The following is a 21,623-nucleotide window of genomic DNA, read 5'->3' on the forward strand; positions in this document are numbered from 1 at the left end:
TTTTCTTTAGGTTTTCTCTATTTCTTCAACAGTTTTCTTCCGTCTTATGTTTTTTAATTGGTTTTTTTCATGATTTTTATTGGTTTTGCTTTTCTTTCTTTCTTTCTTTTGTCTTTCGTTGTTTCTTTCTTGGTTTTTATTTGGTTTTTGCTTTCAGATTTTCGGTTTTCTTTCTTTGTTCTCCATTCTTCTTTTGTTTATTTCTTGGTTTTCATTGATTTTCTTCCTTTTCTTTGTTTCTTTCTCGGTTTATGAATTGGTCAACATTTTTTGTATACACGTTTTTATTTTTTTCAAATGCTTAATTAACATTTTTAAAATACAAGATTTTTTAATAAATGGGCAACATATTTTTTATATAAATGTTAAACGTTTTCAAATGCTTCATTAACATTTATCAAATACAACATTAACATTTTTGTTATGCATGGTCAACATTTTTTCTATACACATTTGACATTTCTGAAATGCTTGATGAACATTTTTTCAAATGCAAGATTAACTATTTTTTAATACACAACAACATATTTTATATACATTTTTTTCAAATGCTTAATTAATTTTTTAATACAATACAAGATTAAAAAATTCAATACATGGTCAACATTTTCTTTATACATATTTTACATTTTTCAAATGCTTGATTAACATTTTTAAAATATATGTAAATAAATTGAATACATGGTCAACATTTTTTGTATATACATTTAACATTTTTTTAAATACTTGTTCGAAAAAATTTCAAATGCTTGATTTAAAAAAAATTACTCCCTCCATCCCATAATACTCTCTCCTCCTCCACCAAATCCCTCCCCAGCTTATGGATTCTCCTTAAAAAAAACTCCTCCAATTTTTTGCGGTTAAAACCTGCTATTTTAGGTGCATTGTTTTTGCTTGGTGGCCCTAATTTATGTTTTCCCTAACTTTTTTGAAGATTTTCTGGGTTAGATTTGGTTGAGAGAAAATAGATACGGTGTGTGCAATGACAAAAATGACCAACAATACTTAAAAGTCGCGGTTCATGGGTTGAACGTCCATAAGGTATGGTAAAACACTTAAGCATCATTCTGAGCTACATGATACATGCCTGAGTTTCTATAGGTCATCACTCTCAACAGCCTAGAAAGGTGGTTGCATGCTTCTTCGTACACCATTCTAGGGGCGATTTGCTTGTCCTTCTATGCCTTTCCATACTTCACTTTTATATCCAAAGAGAGTTTGCACCAAAGTAATCATCAACTTCAGCTAATGGTCGAGTCTACGACTATATGTGTCGTCAATTTATATCCGATGAATTCAGAGGCCAGCTGATAATGCGTCTTGAATGCATTAGTTGTTGGTGGTTTTGCACAGGTGAATAGCATGACAACTTGATATCTTTCACCATCCATTTTTTCATGATTCTTGCATGGACTTTCCATGAGCATCCTCGTCTCTAATATTTAACGGTGCATGTCTATGGTGCTTAACAACATTCCCACGCAACCACATCTTGTATTCTAGCATGTCCTCAGACCGCAAGCCTTTCTTTAGATAGGATTTACCGGTCTCCTCGGATGTACTAGTTGGGCACAATTTCGGCTCGATCACCTTAAGCATGCCGCCACCAGCTACAACCTTATGGGCCAGGCTAAGGTCACAAAACAATGGTATTCTGTACTCCCGACTAGTGACTTCTATGTAACAATCAGTTTCTTTTGCCGTGAATCCTTCTCGTAAAATCCTAACTCTAACCCTAGGTCATCCACATCACAAATCACTAATATTTGACAAAATCTAAGGGTTAGTACACATCACAAACCACAGTTTCAATAATTCAGCATGGACTTGGAAGAAATCTTCAAAAGTAGTGTCAGAGCTCACATTAAAAATGCCATCAAAATACACAACTCCAACCAACCAAATCGTGAGATTTTTGGCCCAGCGTTAAGGTCAAAACGGTGAATTTGGCCGGCGGCCGTTGGGTCAGTGGCCAGCTGACCACCGGGTCCCACCAAGTCGGCACTCCCAGCTGACCCAAATGCCGCAGGCCCGTGCGCCGCCGCCACGCACCTGAGCATGGCGGCCGCGCGGCAAGCGGCGGGCGCCTCCGGCAGCCACCACCAGCACCCGGTGCAGCACGCGCACCTCGCGGCGCTCCTCAACCCGACCCCGCGCACGCCGCCCCTCCCGTCCCCGCTCCGCCGGCGCCACCTCCCGCTCTCGCCCCAGGCCGCCTCCCGCCTCGCGGCCTCCTTCCCGCCGTTGCCGCTCCTCCTCGCCCTGCTCTCGGCGCTCCGCCTCCTCCCGTCCCCGCCACCACCGCGGCCCTTCGATGCGCTCATCAGGGCCTACGCCTCCCTCCCCTCCCCGTCCCTCGCCGCCGCAGCGCTCGCGTTCGCCAGGTCGGCGGGCTACGCCCCCTCCCTCCCCGCCTACAACGCCGTGCTCCTCGCGCTCTCCGACGCCTCGCTCGCCTCCGCGCGGCGCTTCCTCGAGGGCTCCATGCTCCGAGCCGGCGTGGCCCCCAACGTGTACACCTACAACATCCTCGTCCGCGCGCTCTGCGCCCGCGGCCGCCGAGAGGAGGCGCTCGCCGCCGTCGTGGACGGCGACATGCGCGCCGCGGGGTGCGCGCCCAACGCCGTCACCTACAACACGCTCGTCGCCGCGTTCTGCAGGGCCGGGGACGTGGGCGGTGCGGAGAGGCTCGTCGCCGCGATGCGTGAGGCCGGCGTGAGGCCGAGCCTGGTGACGTTCAACACGGTGGTGAACGGGATGTGCAAGGCGGGGAGGATGGAGGACGCCCGCAAGGTGTTCGACGGAATGGCGAGGGAGGGATTGGCCCCCGATGGGGTCAGTTATAACACCTTGGTGAGTGGGTACTGCAAGTCAGGCTGCCTGCATGAGGCACTGACGGTGTTCTCGGAGATGTCTCAGAAAGGGGTCGCGCCAGATGTTGTGACGTTCACGTCGCTTATCCACGCGATGTGCAGTGCTGGGAACTTGGAGCGGGCAGTTGCCCTGGTGGGGCAGATGAAGGAGAGGGGCCTCCGGATGAATGAGATCGCTTTCACAGCACTGATAGACGGGTTCTGCAAGAACGGGTTCTTGGATGACGCATTGCTCGCACTGAAGGAGATGAGGGAGTGCAGGATCAAGCCTTCGGTAGTGTGCTACAATGCGCTTATCAATGGTTACTGCAAGTTAGGAAGAATGGAAGAAGCGGGGCAGTTAGTCGATGAAATGGAGGCTAAAGGAGTGAAGCCTGACGTCGTTACATATAGTACAATTCTCAGTGGGTACTGTAAGATTGGTGATACAGATTCTGCATTTGAATTGAACCGGAAAATGGTGAAAAAAGGTGTGGTTCCAGATGCAATCACCTACTCATCGCTCATAAGGGGTCTTTGCGAGGAGAAAAAACTTGGTGATGCATGTGAACTCTTTGAGAAGATGCTTCAACTCGGCCTACAGCCTGATGAATTTACTTATACAACGCTGATTGATGGCCATTGCAAGGAGGGGGATGTTGAGAAAGCTCTTTCTCTGCACGATGAGATGATAAAGAAAGGAGTTCTCCCTGATGTTGTGACATACAGTGTGCTTATAGATGGGCTTAGCAAGTCAGCACGTACAAAGGAAGCACAACGGTTACTCTTTAAGCTGTACTACGAAGACCCTGTTCCAGACAATATTAAATATGAGGCCCTGATGCGTTGTTGCAGGAAAGCTGAGTTTAAGAGCGTGGTGGCTCTTCTTAAGGGATTTTCCATGAAAGGCTTGATGAATGAAGCTGACAAAGTTTACCAGTCAATGTTGGACAGAGATTGGAAGCTGGATGGTTCAGTGTATGGTGTACTCATTCATGGGCATTGTCGGGGAGGAAATGTTCTGAAGGCTCTCAACTTCCATAAGAAAATGCTGCAGTGTGGTTTTCCTCCTAATTCAACAAGCACCATTTCATTGGTTAGGGGCCTATTTGAAGAGGGGATGACTGTCGAAGCGGATACCGTGATTCAGGAGTTGCTGAATTGCTGTTCGCTAGCAGATGCAGAAACATCGAAGGCTCTTATTGATCTCAATCGGAAAGAAGGTAACGTGGACGCTGTGGTTGATGTCCTCCGTGGCATGACAAGGGATGGGCTACTTCCAAGCTCAGGGTGAATTGTGGTATGTAGGAACCTTGTTGTATTTGTGGAGCACTGAATTAACTGATGACCATTGATCTCTTTGGAGCACTTCTTGGCTCATGCCTTGCTGAGCGTTATTAATGATACAGGATGATATGCAGTGAACAAGTATTTGATTTATTATTTTTTCAGATCCTATCATGTGAATACAAGTTGTTTATAAATCCTTGACTAGGTACTAGCACACTGTTGCTTAGGTAAGAAGAATGGTTATTGCTGTTATCAGGTTAAGACATCATGTGATTATGTCCTTGTTTAGGACACTAGAAGATCACGATTAGATATTTGCGAACTGATTAAAGTTGTCTTGTACCCTGGTCTCAGTTAACAATTGACACATTGATCCCAGCTAGCACCTCTATTGGTCTATTAACATAATTCCTTTTTTTCTTCTTCCAAGAAACTGGGCAAGAGCACCGCCTACTTAAGGTGAAAATAGTGTGTGGTCACAATTGATGGTGGGGGCCTGTTTTAATGGGAAATGGAACAGGAACCATAAGCAAAAATATGTCAGATTACTCCAAAAAAATTGGACACTACGCCGTCCAACGGTGTCATGACCGGTCGATGGCATTACGAGTGAGGGAGGCCACCTCCTGGAAAGTGAGCCTTTTATGTCTGAATATTTTGTGGTTGTGTTCCTTCCAGGCGTTCCACAATGATACACAGCACAGCAGGATTCTGCTCTGTTCCTTGTTTGTCGCCTCAGGCAAATCATCCTGCCAAGGGGGGGTCATTTGGAAGCTGTCCTATCTATATTCATGTAAAATTTCTATTTGTATTTTGCCCAAGTTTTGTAAGACGGCACGGGATATCTTCTTATTTTTAACTCAACCTCGTAACAAGTTTTAATGCGCCAACTGCCCTTGTATATTGGTCTTGACTCTTGAGACAAATGTCTACATGGGCAATGACTTCAACTAATCTACATTCATTTCCTCCTTTTGTTTTTCATTGTTGAGCTAGGTTATAGTTATGAACTTCGTATGACTAAGGAAATCTGATGCAGAATCTACTAAACTCTGGTGAGTTAGACTTGCTAGCATGATGAAATGATGCCATTTTTCGGGGTGCCTTTCTCTTGGCAGCAAGTGCTATCCTTGATGACCTACCAGTTGTTTAGCCCCTTTGAGCAATATATCAAATTATCCTGACTTAATAACAATGAAAAATTGCTAGAAGAGCTCTTGACCATATCACTCGTGTTTTGGTTTTGTGTGCCCTTCTTTTCTGAATAGTTTGTCTTTTAAACATAACAATATACTCTAAATCTGTATACTGTGACACTGCCAGTCCCACACTCCCAGTTGGTTTATTATGGGCAGCCAACGGAAGATATGCTTCTAGTATTGTATCTTTTACTATGATAGGCTAAATGAAACAAGATGGCTCCTTGTTTTCACCATTTTATTTTACTTGGACAAGAGCTAATCTTGATAAAGAAGGGAATGCGCCATTGTTTGTATGTGCTGGTTGTGTGTTTCCTTGTTTTATTATTAGACAAATTACCTTGATTTCATTCACTGACTTCAACTTTTTGGTTTTGCTGCAGAATGAAGAACATAAGTGCCCAAGGGAGCTGCTTATGTTCCACCAACACCAAGGCACTTGAGAGAAAAAACGAACTGTGGAACAGGGATAATGAAAACTGGCAATCATGAGTCATACAACACTGTCAAATGGGGTGTTGAAGGTTTCTAATACCATTTTGTGTAATCTCTACCGCTACCAATGAAAAAGCTTTGCACATGATGTGCTTGCTGCTCATGGGAATGAGGAGCACGAAGAAAAAGGGATAGTAACTGCCGGTTCAAGTATGCATGCAGTTTGAACCTATCATTTAGGGATGCAAGCGGGAGCCTGCATAAACCCATATGTAAGTGTAGTAAAAGATAACCTAGTGTATTTTTTTAGATTAACATAGAATTGACTTTTGATATACTTGTATGTGGGCTTCACAACTTGCTTGCATCTTTACCTATCAGGTATGTATGTATGTGTTTAAATACCATTTATTTCAGAAGTAATTACTAACGATTTACAACTTCACATCAAGTAGTATTTTTGTCACCTCTAGCGACTTGATTTATATTCTCTACAAGGAAGCAGATTTAACACCTAGTTAGCTTCTGAAGAAGTCACCTAACCCAGTTACATAGTAACTATACGATGCTACAAGGAGCTTCTTCCAAGTGTCTTTTCTTAGGACGTTATAGATTCCTATATTCTAGACCCATATAATAATTGTGACATGAGTAAACTACAAAAAGCCACCACTTCTGGAAACCTTGTTACACGCGATTATTGCTATTTTTCTTCTGCGCGAAACCACCATGTTTGAGGCATGGTGTTACTAGTTACCAAAATGGCCGGTTCAAAGCTCTGATGGAATGCAACCAGTCAGCCTGACATGTCAACGCTTATCTGGTGGCTAGCCCTGAAGATTCTCCTACTCAGATATTAGAATCACATGATGAATAGTTGGATACAACTATTATCCAAGTTTTTCTTTGTTAGTTATTACAATAATTAAAATCACACAAATACAACTCTATTTTTAAATACAGATGCATGTAGCTGGGTGAGAATGTTGATTTACATCGGGGTATCTGCACATAACACCATGTAAGTCAAGTATGTGTGCACTAGTCTCTTTTACTCTGACCCATTCACTCTTTCACAACCGATAAAGCCGAGCGAATCAGCCGAACACATGGATAGAATTTGTGGTGTTGGGCGCGCATGGGAATCTGATGCCCCGCGTCCACTCGCATGTGTGTACATAGCTTGCATCAACCACATTAATCAGCACCAGAAAACAGCATGTTTCAATATTGTTTTGTAATCTCGGTACATAGGATATCCCTACAAAGGAAGTACAGACAACACATGCATACAGTTACCAAAGTCCGTTTGTGTGTTTATATGCACCCATTTAGCTAGGACCTTCACTGCAGAATCGGTGGGTGGCAGTACGGGCCGCTGAGCCAGCCCTCGGCAATCCGTCTGTTAGCGGTGTCGCTCAGGTGCATTCCATCCCAGAGGAGGTGGCTCGCTGGGTCATGGCAAACGCTCGAGCCATCCATCCCGCACAAGGTGAACAGATCAAATCTATGCGGTGCACCGGCCTTTCCGCAACAGCTCATGAAGGCAGTCTCAAAGCCTGCATACCGAAATCAGTCTAACAATATTTAGGTGACATTCAGGGTTCACGATTTCATTTTCTCAGTTTGAATTATAGCAACAACAGGAAGAGAAGAAAAAGAACACTGATATTGGTGTTTAATTTGCTCAAACTACTGAAATTACATTTGAATTTAACTGAAACCCAAGAAATACCGGCCTGATTTCCTTTAAAACCTGGCCCAAATTCAAGTGATATTGATTTTTAACTGAAACATAAATATTTTAGTAACACTGAAACGTTGAAATTTTGTTCCTATTCTTGAGCCTAGTAACGTTTGAATCATTGAATTTGGCAGGTTGCTCAATTATTCCTGAGTGAATTCCCAACTAATAATTGTTCTTTCGAAAGAAAGAATCACCGGCTGCTCATTTTGCAAGGCATCGCTAACATGGTTGCCGAGACTCACCGAATTTTCTGGGATCTTGCACTATTTGGTAGATGTGGCTTGCGAGGTCGGCATACATGATCCGTGCGTGTGGATGCTTCTTTTGAAGCTTTGGGAGGCTGCTCTGGAGGAAAGAGTTGTGCCTTTTGAACAACGCGTTGTGGTTTCTCAGGCACCCGTACTTGTCATAGTCACTTTTGTTGGAGCTCTCGAACATGCTCAGGTAAAATGGAAAGCAACCCATCAGAGCGATGTTTGACACCACAATGTCAACTGCGCCGAGTGTCATTAATTTCTGCATGTTTAGAGCATATGTTAGGATACAAACTGCATGGCTGGCCACTTTATTTGTTCATGTATTTGTCACTTTTCCATCTGTGAGGCATGGTTTCCAAAATAGTTGTACTTCTCGTGCTTGAGATATTGTTACTGTTGTAGCATACTTCGGTCCAACTGAACGTAACTAATTATTTCGTTGGTAACTTGGTATGCATGTTCAGGTAAAAAACGACAAGCCTGCAAACAGAGGGAGAACTATAAAGCTTTGCAGTTACCTCCACACCAGATATGATGGTGTTCACTGTTCTGGGTATGTTCTTGCTGGCCTCGTCTACCGTGGATCCATTCACCAGCTGGATGCTGTAGTCATTCTCCCCCAACTGAAACACAAACAGGGATTTGGCCAAATACATCTTGCAACCTATATACAGGCACATATTTAAGTTAGTAAACTTTAGTTATGGCACCAAAGAAAATATTCTCGTGTGCGTAAATCAGTCGATCAAATGATTGAATATATTAGAACGAGTTCAGTGTTTAATTACTCTGCTGTGTTCCACAGATTGAAGGCAACAATTGTTGGAAATTGTCGATCTGGGTGTTCATGGAGCCGTCGTAGGCAGTGAACTTGAGGCTGGCGTTGCTGTAGTCAAGTACGGTGCCGCCGATGATGGCCATGTTCGCCCCTCGCTGGAAGTCCTTGCGGGGCGCCTTGGATGGCAGGGGGAATGGCAGCCCGAACGCTCGCGCTGCACTCACTTAAACTATGTCAGTGTGATGACATTTTAACAAGAAGTTCACGGAATGCCCACATAAAATGGGCAACTCCAGGTTTTTGAAGCCAGTCAGATCAGAAATGTTTGGACACTGCATTTTTACCCAGGAAGTCGATGTTAACCCGGCCATCGCTGCACCGGCAAGTGGGCTTCCCGAAATAGGTGACACCGTAGGGGAGACGGGTGAAAATGCCCAACAGGCTGGCAGGCCCGGGCCGGCCATCAACACATAAGTTACCGGCATCGGACCCCGAATCGCCGAAGTTGAAGATGGCGTTGTACAGCGGTCCACTGCTGCCACCTGATCTGGCCGCAGCAGCGGTAGCTGGAAGTGCAACCATCAGGCAGCAGCATGAGAAGAGAGCGGTCGCCGCAACTCGGGCAATGCCTATGCTCATGATGGCCAAGGTACTTTATCTTTGCTGTGTCTCACCCTCACGTACTGCCGTGTATATATAGCACTTGCGGGTGCCATGGGTCCATGGGCCCTGCAGCAATTGGCTCGCTCGCATTGAACCTGATGGAGAGATGCGCATTTGATTTATCCCTGTGTCTGTAAACCACAAAGCCTGTGATACCCGACTGAGCCCCTTCCCTCTGGGCTTCGCTCCCCCGTCCCACCTCTCTCTCCCTCGACTTGTATGTGAGACTGCTGTTTCATCTGGACTTTGGGTCTATACATCTATAAAAGATTCAGGTGGGGAAAACTCCCCCCCGGTTAAAATTGAAAAAAAAAAAGCCTGTGATGATTGATCCATCCGCCCGTCTATAGTGTGGGCGCACAAGATCACTGAATCTTGTTGACCCTAATTGGTATGTTCATACTTCATACTACTTTTGGTGATGTATCGAGAAAATTAGTGAATCATGGTTGTGATTGTTCCCCACAAATGATATGATTTCTTATCATTCAATGATTCTGTTCCACAAACCATATGATTTCTTATCATTCAATGAGCATCTTGCATTTCATGAAAATTGGGGGTTATATAGTCCTTACATAAGGGCCAGCCTATCCAACTTTCAGACATTAGGATACGTTCAAGGCGTGGGTGTTTTTTCAACATGTATAGTGGTCGAGCCAGCCATATCTTGACAATTAACATCGGCATGGGTGCACATGCAAGATTAATTGGGATCTACTCCCTCCGTCCCATAATGCACGATTTTGGATGGGCTCCTAACGAGCTTATTTTCACTATTTTTGTTTGTAGTTTTGCAGGATGTTTTTTGGCACTAGTGTTGTGTCAAAAAACGTCTTAGATTATGAGACGGAGGGAGTAGTATCACAGAAAATTATGCAAAGGCATCAATGTTGTTGCTTGCACAGATCTACAGCAGAGGCCACATGCTTCCCTCTTTAACTCGTATGCATGCAGGTGGTAGGCATACTATCTCTATGTTAGGATGTGTACAATAAACACACAAAATTAAAGGTGACAAGCAGAAGCAAAGAAGGGGTGACTGAGATACAGTGACTTGCCTCTAGCAAGATGAGGCTTGGGTGTTTTGCAGCTTTCATTTAATGGGTTTTGGGTGTTTTGTAACTGCCCCCCTCTCATCTGCCCAGCAGTGAACTAAAGCAAACAGGATACCTCAAGTTGGTATGAGATTCAGAGATTCAGATGAGGCTTGGGTGTTTTGGGTAGAATATGGAGGTCACATAGGTTTTGATGCGAGGAAAAGATGCACCAACTTAAGCAAATTTGATCGGAAGGCGACTTCATGCAGATTTGTTTGTTCCAAAGAGGGCATTAGAAGGAAAGGGCAAACCCCGATCGTGAGCGTGAGCCAAAGCGTTTTAAAGCTGAAACAAGAACTAATTGTAGAGTTCAGATGGTTATTAGATCGAATGTTTATAGTACTGCTTGCTGCTACAAGCATGATCTGAATGTTTAGTTCATTGCTCATGTGTGCATCCAGTTCATTATTTGGATGAAATTGTAGCCAAGTGTACAAGCAGACTTGCCTAATATATCCAGTGTTCAGTGCTACACATTTGTTCAGTTGTACCGCTTGCTACAAATTTGTTGTTCTGTAGCGGTTCGATTTTTCGGTTGTAGAATCTGAAGCATCAAAATTTATGTATATACTAATGCTACACATTTTCAGTGTTCAGTGCTACTCCCTCCGTTCCCAATTACTTGTCGTAGATATGGATGTATCTAGATGTATTTTAGTTCTAGATACATCCATTTCTGCGACGAGTAATTTGGAACGGAGGGAGTACAAATTTGGCCAGTTTGTGCATTTCTGCAGCCGTTGTTTCTGTGCCATGTCGCTATGTTTCTATGCTTGTGCTTTTCTGTAGCTGTTGTGGCTTGTTTTCCCTTGGGACAATGTAAAGCGTTGGATCTGCATTGGAGGGCAGATGAAAGGGGGCCAGTTACCTCTGCATTTCGTTCCCCTTGTGCTCCGCCGTCCCCGCTCCAACTCCACTCCACCGCACGCGCCGCTCAAAACCCTCGGCATGCCGCCGCCGGCGACGGCCCAGGGCACCCTAGGGGCGAGGGCCGCGGTGCTGGCCGAGCTCTTGCACCCCGGGCGCGACCCAGACGAGGCGGACGAGATCTTGGCCCGCCTGCTCTTCTGCACCCACCACACCCTCCCGGACCCGCCCGTCTCCGCCGCCGTCCGCCTCGCCGCCCTCCTCCCCGGCGACGCCGTCGACCGCTTCAGCCGCCTCCCCGACGCGCTCCTCCGCGGCGTCGTCTCCCTCCTGCCAGTCAAGGACGCCGCGCGCACCGCCGCGCTCTCCCGCCGCTGGCGCGGGGTCTGGCGCTCCGCCCCGCTCGTCCTCGCCGACGCGGACCTCTCCTCCTCCCCGGCCGCCCCCGCCCTGTCCCGCGTCCTCGAGGCGCACCCGGGGCCCTTCCGCTGCGTCCACCTCACCGGCAGCTGCACGGAGGAGTCCCGCCACCTGCTCGCGCCCTGGCTCCAGCTCCTCGCCGCCAAGGCCGTGCAGGAGCTCGTCCTCGTCAACCGCCGCTCCCCGCTCGACGTCGTCCTCCCCGCCACGTTCCTGCCCACGGCCACCCTCACCCGCCTCCACCTCTGCTTCTGGAAGCACGGCCGGGCTCCCGCCGGGCGTCTCTTTCCCCAACCTCTGCGAGCTCGGGCTTTACAGCGTCGTCGTCGAGAGCCGGGATCTGGACTTCATGCTCGACAGGAGCCCGGTGCTGGAGACGCTCTGCGTCGAAGGGAACCTGTTCACCCTCCGGCTGCGCCTTGTCAGCCAAAGCCTCCGGTGCGTGCAGATCATCGGGTCCTTCTTGGAGGAGATCTTCGTGGTGAACGCCCCACTCCTTGAGCGCCTCATCAATTTGGAAGGTTGGACCGGTGATGCCAGATGCACCAAGGTCAAGATTGGCCATGCCCCCAAGCTGCAATTGTTGGCATACTTGCAGTTGGACACACGGAATCACGTCCTCGAGATCGGCAACACAATCATCAAGGTGCCTCGTCTGATCCTTCCATTTGTTTGGACACTGTAAACTCTCCATTTGTGGGGTTTTCCTCTCTTAATAATTTGGTTGCAATGTGAATTGCATTGGCCCTCTCCCTTCTCTCTACGCTCATCTGTAATCTCTAAAATGTACAGTTTTTTCCCTCTCCTATAATGCAATGACAGAGCTCCTGTTGGTTCGGGTCAAAAAAAGAATTGCATTGGCAGGCTGGTACAAGGGTGAGCCCAAGAACCATGGTAACAAGTGTGACAGTCCTGGCTTTGGAGGTGCGTTTCGGAGTGCGCAATGATGCCAAGATGATTCCCAGTGTCCTCAGATGCTTTCCTAATGTCGAGACACTCTACATCAAGGTGAGACCCTCTTTCAGCTTTCATGTGCATCAGTGCATGTGCCCATTATCATCCCATACTACTCCTTCCGTTCCTTAATATAAGACCTTTTAGCTTTTTCTTGATTCGTATGTATGTAGACACATTTTAGTATGTATGTTCACTCATTTTAGTACAATATGTATGTAGTCAATATTTCGAAATAGCTAAAAGGTCTTATATTGTGGAACGGAGGGAGTAGTATATTACTAATTCCTATCAATATAGCTGATGAAGAACTTCATGTGCATTTAACTGATGGGATTTTTTTCAGTCTGGAAAGCCTGATCAATCCACTGGCAAGCTCAACCAAAAGTTCTGGCACGACTCTGGTGCCATAGAATGCACCCGTTCACGCATCAAGCAGCTGATTTTCCATGATTTCCAAGGGGATTGAAGTGAGCTCGCCTTCCTCAAATACTTCGTCGAGAGTGCATTGATGCTCAAGCAGGTGGTGATCCTTTTGTCCTCTGGCTCCACTTTGGCGGCGGAGGAGGTGCATTCCAAAATGGCGAATGTGAAACGGGCAGGTGAAGTCTCCATAGCGCTGGTCACTGGCTATTCCGGTCTTCAAGGACGTTTCAAGAGAGGGTCTGAGTTTTCTCTTGGCGACCTTTTGTCTCTTTTGAAATTTTGAAATTTCCTTGTGCAAACTATTGAAGCCACAACAGGTGCGTGCGACGCAAATTGCCTTGGAAGTTATTGGAATGTCCTGTTCCTGTGGTCTGTGCATGCAAGGCACCGTTGAGGTTTGTTTTCAGTGTTTGGATATCCGCCCCGTCGACTCTTGTTCCATGATTAGCTATGTGTCCAAGTTAGTACACTACTTACAGTACCATTCTGTTGCAACCATGAAGTAATTGATGTTTGGTTGGCAATCACGGACCTCTGTACTCTGTGTTTCATGCTTGCTGTGGTCTGATGACATGACAGTGGTGTTACATTGCAGCGTTTTTTGCTTAACATATGAGGCTTGATGGATGCTAGTTTCTCTATGCATTAACATGGAAATAAAATTCCTTCCCATCTGGTTGCCAATTGTGTTGTGGTAGATTTGCATAGTTATGCCGAGTCAAGTATTGTGGCAGGTCGATTCTCCTTTATTTATCTGGTTCTTCAGTTGTGAAATTTTACTTGCTGTTGCTAGGGTGCATTTCATGGACATAACTCCGAATAGAAAACGAGCTGAATCGTTGTACTGTCATGTTGAGGTTGTCAAAACTACGCCCACTCGGACATATTCTGCTGAAATCTTTTTGAAATCACTATAGTGTGTGCTTTTGCTTTTCTGCACCCTCCTCATAGATAATTGCGTGCTTACTTCTTCCTTTCGGCATCTCCTTCTAAAACATTCCACCTTTTAGATTCTAGCCCCTCCGAGTGAGAAACACAGATCACACCTTCAGTCTACTGTGTCTCCTCCAAGTCCACTCCCTTCAAGCTGTGCCCATGTCATATTTTCTCCATGGTTGGTACTCTACATCTGAAGGTCATTTTACATGTTTCAACTGATAAGCTACCAAGGAGCTGTTCGGCAGTCCTCCCGCTCCGTGAAATCTCAGGATCTGTGGAGCACCTCTTTCCCCGCTCTGTGATTTTCAACTGCTGCTCCACCAGCTCCGGAAGCGGAGTTGTGGAGGGGAGAGACTCCGAACAGGCCTTAACTAAGAGTCAAACATCATAAACCGTGTCAGTTTAGGTGGAACTGAGCGGTATGCTACGTAGATGCAACTGAGGAGCATCACTGCTTAGAAGCGCACACAGCGGACTCATTTGTACCACTGGAATGAGTGGCATGCTACTTAACCAGTTAAACCATCGTGGTGGAGCATCACTGCCCAACGAGTGAACAAAACCATTCCACGGCTGGTTCTAAACACGTAGATGCAGTTTACCTCTCTAAACATATAGTCAACTGCAGAAAGCTGAAGCCATGTGATCCATATAATGTTTTGGCGTACATTTAAGGCGCAACAGAAAGCTGCAAAGTCATAATCGACACACTTCGTAAATCAGTTCAAATGTATTTAAGGAACAAATAAAGCTACAAGCTGGCATTTGGATTGGTCTCTTGAATGGACTTTGATCTACAGCCTAAAGTGTAGCTGATTGCTAGTACAGTGCTGCTAGAGTGCCTGTTGCTGTAGGTGCAGTAGTCATTGTTGACCTGCCTTGATTTGCCCTGATCGGGGGCAACCTCATCCAACAGGTGTAGCCCCCCCTGACCCACGGTGCTCCTCTAAGAGGAATGTTTCCCTACGGGAGAAAGTGGAATCTGCTCCCCTAAGCTACTCCCTCCGTTTGAATTACTTGTCGCAAAAATGGATATGCGACAAGTAATTGGGCGGAGGGAGTCCTATTTAAGGGCATCTCCAACCGGATATCTTAAATTGAGCACACTGTCCGTCCGCAGACACTTGTCAAAAACTCTTGAGATGAGTATGTAGAAATATTCTAAATACATACTCATCTTAATTGCATAACCTTTTTAGAGAGAGAAAAGACACTTGTCAAAAACTTCATCTTTTTTTCTCCGCGAATTTCCCATCTTTTCCCGCAATTTTTTTTGCATAACCTTTTTCTATGTACTGGAAATTGAAAATTATTTCAAAGGTAGCCCTTCCCCACAGGTGAAACTATGCAAGTAATCATCTACTATATATATTGTTTTGTGTCTCACCAAAATAGAAAACCTCACTTTTATGGAAAAAAAATAGGCCACACAAATGTTCAAACATACTACATAAAATAAGCTTCCAAGAGAAAAAAACATTGTCTGCTGCATATTGTATTGTTAAAAAACGCAATAAGATTAGGCACTACCCCTCTAATCAAATAAACATGGTGCGCCTTCTTGATTAGAATCTGCATAACATCTATGCCTCATATAAATACAACTTTATTCTTAATACTTTATAAAAATACAACTATATTCTTAATACTTCACAAATACAAGATGCATCTAACCCCACAAATAATATAACATATTTCAATATAACATATAACATATTTCAATATTATTTCAAACTTTGGGGTACAAGTGCGCATAGTTCTATAAAAGTTTGCCCGTGTGTGCGTGTATCTATGTACACATTTTGGCAAGGAGCTTCACTGCAGAATCGATGGGTTGCAGTACATGCCACTTAGCCAGCCCTCGGTGATCAGTTTGTTGGCAGCGTCGCTAAGGTGCATACCGTCCCAGGTTAGGTGGCTGCCCGGGTCACGGCAGATGCTCGAGCCATCCATCCCGCACATTGCAAGCAGATCAAATCCGTTTGGCGCATTGGCCTTTCCACAACATCCCATAAGTATGGTCTCAATACCAAAGCCTGCATGAAAGAAATAGATCAAACTGAAAATTGGGTGGCATATTTAGGTTCACGGTTTTACTTTCAGCCTAATATTTGGAAACCACTGAAAACAACTGGTGATTTTTGTTTGGATTTCAGAACAATGTAATTCATTAAAAGGTGTACTTACACAAAAAAATGTGCAATTAAACTAAAACCAAAAGGTGTAACTGAACTACACAAAAGTGCAAATGGTCTGGTGGCGGTCTATTGAGGTGCGAGGTGAGAGGTTGTTTCTAGTTGAAGCTCCTAATTAAGGACATGCCTAGTGGTTGACAAGGCGGTCTTTTTCGATGTATTCTATGTCATATAGATAAGCCAATAAAACATCTTATACAATTGAGTATCTCTTAGTATTATCTTTAAAATTAATGTTACGAGGTCATAAAATTGTCAGGTGATTAAAAACAAAATAAGAAAACATGTGAGTAAGAGAAGACATCTTGTAAGATAATATCTTATCTTACTTTGTAAGAGATCATCTCTTAACTAAGAGAAGACAAGACTCTTTTCTCGTTTCTTTCCCTTCCACGTCATGAAATTATCATACATGTCATCACTAAGTTAGCACCATTGTACGTAACCAGTTTATGTTTTAATAAAAGAATAAAACACTTTTTTCGCAAGCACATTTGTGGAATGAAACTTACCAAACCTTTTGGGATCCTGCACCATTTGGTAGACGTGGCTCGCGAGGTCAGCATGCATGATCCTTGTGTGTTGATGCTTCTTTTGAAGCCTTTTGAGCCCGTTCTTGAGGAAAGAGTTGTGCCTATCAAACAAGGCGTTGTGGTTTCTCAGGCACCCGTACTCGTCGTAGTCATCCTTGTCGGAGCTCTCAAAGAAGTTTAGGTATAGCGGGTAGCACCCCATGGGAGCAACGTTTGACACCACGATGTCAACCGCGCCGAGAGTGATTAATTTCTGCATGACATGTTAGTTTGGAATATAAGTTTGTTAGGTGCAAACTTCATTTTATTTATTGGTTGACATATTTACACTTGTCAATTTGTCATTTCTGCATTCGCGAGTTACTCTTTTTTGCTCCAAATACCGTCTTGTTTCAGACCATGACATCAAACAAATAATTACTCCCTTCATCCCAAAATATAAGATCATTTTTGACACTATCCGTCCTAAAATATAATATCCTTTTTTGGCAGTATCATATTGTAGAAAATGATTTTATATTTTGAGATGGAGGGGGTATTTGGCGGAAGCATCAATGAAAAGGATATATGCATGCTCAGGTAAAATTGACAAGTTTTAGCCTTTGCGGTTACCTCTACGCCGGATGTGATGGTGTTGACTATGCTGGGTATGCTCTTTCTTGCCTCGTGCACCGTGGACCCATTCACCAGCTGGATGTTGTAGTCGTTCTCCCCCAACTGAAACACAAACAGGGACTTGGCCAAATACTCCTTGCAACCTATAGATAGGCACATGAACAAAACCAAACTTTACTTGTTATTGCACCCCATCGGTCGAATGGTTGATCAGATGTGATCGATATTGTGTATACTCTGCCGTGTCCCGCAGATGGAAGGCAGCAGCCGGCGGAGGGCCTCCATCTGGCTGTCCATGGAGCCGTCGAGGTGCACGCCGTAGCCGGTGAACATGCTGCTGCCGCTGTAGTCGCGCGCGGTGCCGCCGATCATGGCCATGTTGGCGCCCCGCCGGAAGTCCTCGCCGCGCGCCTTGGACGGCGGGAGGAGCGGCAGCCCTAACGCTTGCGCTGCGATTCAGCCATGCATGCAGTTATGTAACTGGCTGGGGTCGTGACGATGCTACCACTAGGCTCTTATTTACCGAGGAAGTCGACGTTGAGGCGGCCGTCGCAGCAGCGGCAGCTGGGCTTGCCGAAGTAGGTGATGCCGTAGGGGATGCGGGCGAAGATGCCCAGCACGCCGGCCGGCTCGTGCCGGCCCCGGGGGCAGATGTTGCCGGTGTCCGACGTCGAGTCGCCCAGGTTGAAGATGGCGTTGTACCGCGGAGTACCGCCGCCGGCCGCTGCAAGCGCAGCCACCAGGCAGCACGAGAGGACGACAAAGGGTGCAACGCCGGCGATGCCTCTGCCCGCGACGGCCATGATGCATACACACTAGCTAGAGCTTCGCCAGCTGCGTCTAACTTAGCACACCCTCGCAGTGCACGTCCCGTGCATATATATAGCATTTGCCGGCGCTGCCATGGCTGATCGACGGCCCCAACCCGGAGTGAATTGAAAGCTGACGGAGATGTGACCAACCATACTACCTGTGATGATCGCATGCATCGATCCGTAACGTGTCGACCCATGGCTGCCGACCAGGCCGGGGCTTTGTCTTTTCCCCAAATCGAACAACAAAAAAAATGGTTGCCGACCTGCTGCCTGCTGGTTGCCCTTAATTAGTTTTGTTTTTGAGCGGTGGTTGCCCTTCATTATTCGCAAAATAAAAGTTGTCCTTAATTAGTTTGTTCGCCGGTAGCACTTTCCACTGAGCTAGACAGTCTGCACAAGCTTAGTGAAAAATAAATGGCGTATAGTCCAACAGCCTCTCTGTGCTTCTGGGAACTACTTTTTTTTTTAAAAAAAACTGGGCATTACCCCTTTCCATTACTAAGAACGGAAATACAAACCAGTTCAAGATAACAGGAGGAGGGAAAGAGGGTAGAGCGGGTTCAAGCATTACCAGGAAACCCACCACATCCGCCCGTCATCGAAACGGATGTCATGGGGCGAAAACCTGATAACACTAATATCAAGTCTATTACATCCAACTAAAAGAACGACCAGACATACGCAAACCACACATCAGACCGCTCGAATTGGCAGAACTAGACAAAAGTATCAGACGATGAAAAAGGACAGCGAAGATCTCCTCCAGCTCCCGCCACGCGCGAGGCCACAACTTGGACTTCATGTCTGGATCGATTGCTTGACGGAGTCACACAGTTTCATCAGCTGCAACATGCCGTTCCTGATCATCTCTGCACCTGTGCGAAGTTCTCCAGCCACCTCTCCTTTCTGTAAACCTGTCCAGTACAAAAGAAACGAACAAAGGGAGAAAACAATCTCAAAAGGAGTCTTAATCTGTTTTTTCTCAAAGGTAGCACGATTACGCGCCAGCCAGATGGCCCAACAAGTAGCAACTAAACCCACAGTATAGAAGGTATCTTTGCCAGGAAGAAATTTACTGCACCAGACGAAATACTGCCAATAGTTGTTAGGGCACACATCAGTGCCTAGCACCACCCCGATAGATCTCCAAACCACCCTAGCAACGGGGCAGGTGAAGAAAAGGTGGTTAGAGGTTTCTACCTCCCTGCAGAAAGAACAACAAGGATTCCCTGGCCACTTTCTCTCCCTCATCACTTGTCTTGTGAGCACTGCGTCTTGGGATAACTGCCATAAAAAGATTTTGATTTTAAGAGGAATTTTTGCTTTCCATATCCACTTATAGTTACACCCAGCGAGGGGTTTTTCCAACATCTTATACACAGATTTCGTGGAAAACTTGCCGTTCTGGTTAAGCCCCCAGGAGATTTTGTCACCATCACCGCTCTTAGCAAGAGGGGTGTTATTAATGATAGATCGCAACGCTTCCCATTGCTTAAGCAGATCAGGGGTAAGCATGCGTCTAAAGAAAGAGCTGGCATTGTTGCCGGCCAACTTGTTCACAGTACAATCTGGAAAATTACAGATATCAAACAACTGAGGGAACTGATCTTGAAGAGAAGGAGACCCATTAATCGAGTCTTTCCACAGCCTGGTGATGTCTCCTTTTTTTTGTTTCTATTTTTCTGCCCAACATATACACATTTTTTACTTTAAGCAAAGATTTCCAGCAAGGTGAGTCAGAAAATCTGGCAGTAACATCCGAACAGTTTTGTTGCGAAGGTATCTGGCCCGGACAATATCCTGCCAGAGTCCTTTTTGCGTTTCAAGTTTCCACCACCATTTAACCATTAAGCTAATGTTTTGTTTTCGCAGATCCTTGATACCCAGACCTCCTTTATCCTTGGATCTGCAAATTCTACTCCATCTCACAAGGTGGTATCTCTTTTTCTTATTACACCCTTGCCAGAAGAATCTCCTTATGTGTTTATCCAGTCTCTCAATAAAGGTTTTATTCATCAGCCACATCAACATATGATATAGAGAGATTTGTGTAACCACGGAATCTAGCAGGGTATGTCTCCCACCCATCGAAGCTGCATTACCTATCCAGGTCTCGAATCTCTTCAGGTATTTACTCACAATGAACTCCCAATCAGAGTTTTTCAGGTTTGCATAACTCATAGGCATGCCCAAGTATTTAATGGGAAAACTGCCTATCTCACAGTTAAACAACTCTGCATACTTTTTCACAGTATTTTCATCCCCCCCCACGGTGAGGATTTCACTTTTCTGAAAGTTCACTTTTAACCCAGACATCATTTCAAACAGATATTGTAGCAACTTCAGGTTAACTACCTTATCGATATCATCCTCCAAGCAAATGATGGTGTCATCTGCGTACTGCAGAACAGCCACCCCTTCAGGAATAAGGTCAGACGCCAGACCCGTGATCAACTTATTATTTTGGACGTTTTTAATCATTTTGGTGAGGCATTCCACAACCAAGTTGAACAGGAAAGGAGAGTGGGGGTCGCCTTGGCGGACCCCTTTAGCACTTTGAAAGTATGGCCCCGTACAGTTATTCAACTTAACGCTAACTGTCCCCTCGTATAGTATTTGTTTAATCCATCCACACCAGGTTTCATTAAAACCACGCATTTTATGACATTCAAGAAGGACAATCCCAGTTTACTTTGTCATAGACTTTTTCGAAGTCAAGTTTAAGGACAATCCCCACTTTTTTCTTGACATGTGTATAGTTAAGAATCTCATGGAGTGAGAGCACACCATCCATGATGTTCCTCCCTTTCACAAAAGCATTCTGGGCAAGGCTGATGAGTTTATCAGCGTATACAGCAACCCTACGGTCAAGTACTTTAGTTATGAGCTTATAGGGGCAACGGAGTAGACAGATAGGTCTAAATTGCTGGATTCTCTCAGCACTAGACACTTTAGGCAGAAGGGTAATAATCCCATAATTGAGGCGTTTCACATCAAGCTTACCTTGATGGAAGTGGTCGAAAAGGGCCATAATATCGTCCTTGACTATATCCCAACATACTTGATAAAATTCAACAGGAATATTATCAGGTCCGGGGGCTCTGTTTGGGGCCATGTCAAACAGAGCAGCCTTAACTTCCTGTTCTGTAAATTCTCGACAAAGATCCACATTATCTTCCGCAGAAAGTCTCTCATTATCAGTCCACGTCTCAGGACTAAGATGAAACAAATTGCCAGGAGCTGGGCCAAAAAGATCTTTGTAAAAAGTAGTGGCATGAGCAATCAGATTATCAGTGCCATCTACGGTAATATCATCCCCCACTTTAAGAGAATGGATGGTGTTTTTACGCTTTCGGCCATTAGCAATCTTATGATAGTAATCTGTGTTTAAATCTCCTTTAAGGAGCCAACGCTCATGTGATTGTTGCAGCCAAAAGATCTCTTCATTGACAAGCAACTCGTGCAACTCGAAGTTGGCATCCATCTTCCTACTATAGAGCTCAGGAGGAAGTCGTCCATTTTCTTCGAGCTCTTCGAG

The 21,623-nt window shown here is 45.3% G+C and overlaps 3 protein-coding genes and 1 pseudogene across 6 annotated transcripts; 2 read left to right on the forward strand and 2 right to left on the reverse strand.

The window, feature by feature from the left end:
- The first annotated feature begins 1,962 nt into the window (after positions 1-1,962).
- On the forward strand, positions 1,963-10,797 carry LOC125521349 (uncharacterized). Of its 3 annotated transcripts, XR_015609633.1 has the most exons (6): positions 1,963-4,152; positions 5,725-6,048; positions 7,655-7,967; positions 8,245-8,333; positions 8,586-9,207; positions 10,179-10,797. XR_015609633.1 is itself a non-coding variant. In XM_048686415.2 (2 exons), the coding sequence occupies exon 1, from the start codon at positions 2,059-2,061 to the stop codon at positions 4,144-4,146; it is 2,088 nt and encodes a 695-aa protein (XP_048542372.2). In that variant the 5' UTR covers positions 1,963-2,058; the 3' UTR covers positions 4,147-4,152; positions 5,725-7,118. The 3 variants fall into 3 exon arrangements, 1 of the variants encoding a protein (XP_048542372.2); XR_007289212.2 differs by lacking the exon at positions 10,179-10,797 and having other exon boundaries at positions 8,586-10,153; XM_048686415.2 differs by lacking the exons at positions 7,655-7,967; positions 8,245-8,333; positions 8,586-9,207; positions 10,179-10,797 and having other exon boundaries at positions 5,725-7,118.
- Positions 7,095-9,197, reverse strand: LOC125521350 (GDSL esterase/lipase At5g45910-like). The gene is made up of 5 exons (XM_048686416.2): positions 8,903-9,197; positions 8,569-8,772; positions 8,299-8,444; positions 7,766-8,039; positions 7,095-7,335 (listed from the first exon to the last, which is right to left on the reverse strand). Exons 1-5 carry the CDS (start codon positions 9,195-9,197, stop codon positions 7,121-7,123), a joined length of 1,134 nt encoding a protein of 377 aa, XP_048542373.1. The 3' UTR covers positions 7,095-7,120.
- Positions 10,798-11,214: 417 nt separating the features above from the next.
- On the forward strand, positions 11,215-13,689 carry LOC125521090 (F-box/LRR-repeat protein At3g26922-like; annotated as a pseudogene). The gene is made up of 3 exons (XR_015609634.1): positions 11,215-12,254; positions 12,431-12,616; positions 12,909-13,689. The product of XR_015609634.1 is annotated as an F-box/LRR-repeat protein At3g26922-like (transcript).
- Positions 13,690-15,517: 1,828 nt separating this feature from the next.
- On the reverse strand, positions 15,518-18,103 carry LOC125524060 (GDSL esterase/lipase At5g45910-like). The gene is made up of 5 exons (XM_048689134.2): positions 17,794-18,103; positions 17,507-17,719; positions 17,268-17,413; positions 16,635-16,908; positions 15,518-15,963 (listed from the first exon to the last, which is right to left on the reverse strand). Exons 1-5 carry the CDS (start codon positions 18,071-18,073, stop codon positions 15,743-15,745), a joined length of 1,134 nt encoding a protein of 377 aa, XP_048545091.1. The 5' UTR covers positions 18,074-18,103; the 3' UTR covers positions 15,518-15,742.
- Between the last annotated feature and the right edge of the window lie 3,520 nt (positions 18,104-21,623).

Source organism: Triticum urartu, chromosome 7A, assembly GCF_056163025.1.
Source record: "Triticum urartu cultivar PI428250 chromosome 7A, HENAU_Tu73, whole genome shotgun sequence".
Lineage (NCBI taxonomy): Eukaryota > Viridiplantae > Streptophyta > Magnoliopsida > Poales > Poaceae > Triticum > Triticum urartu.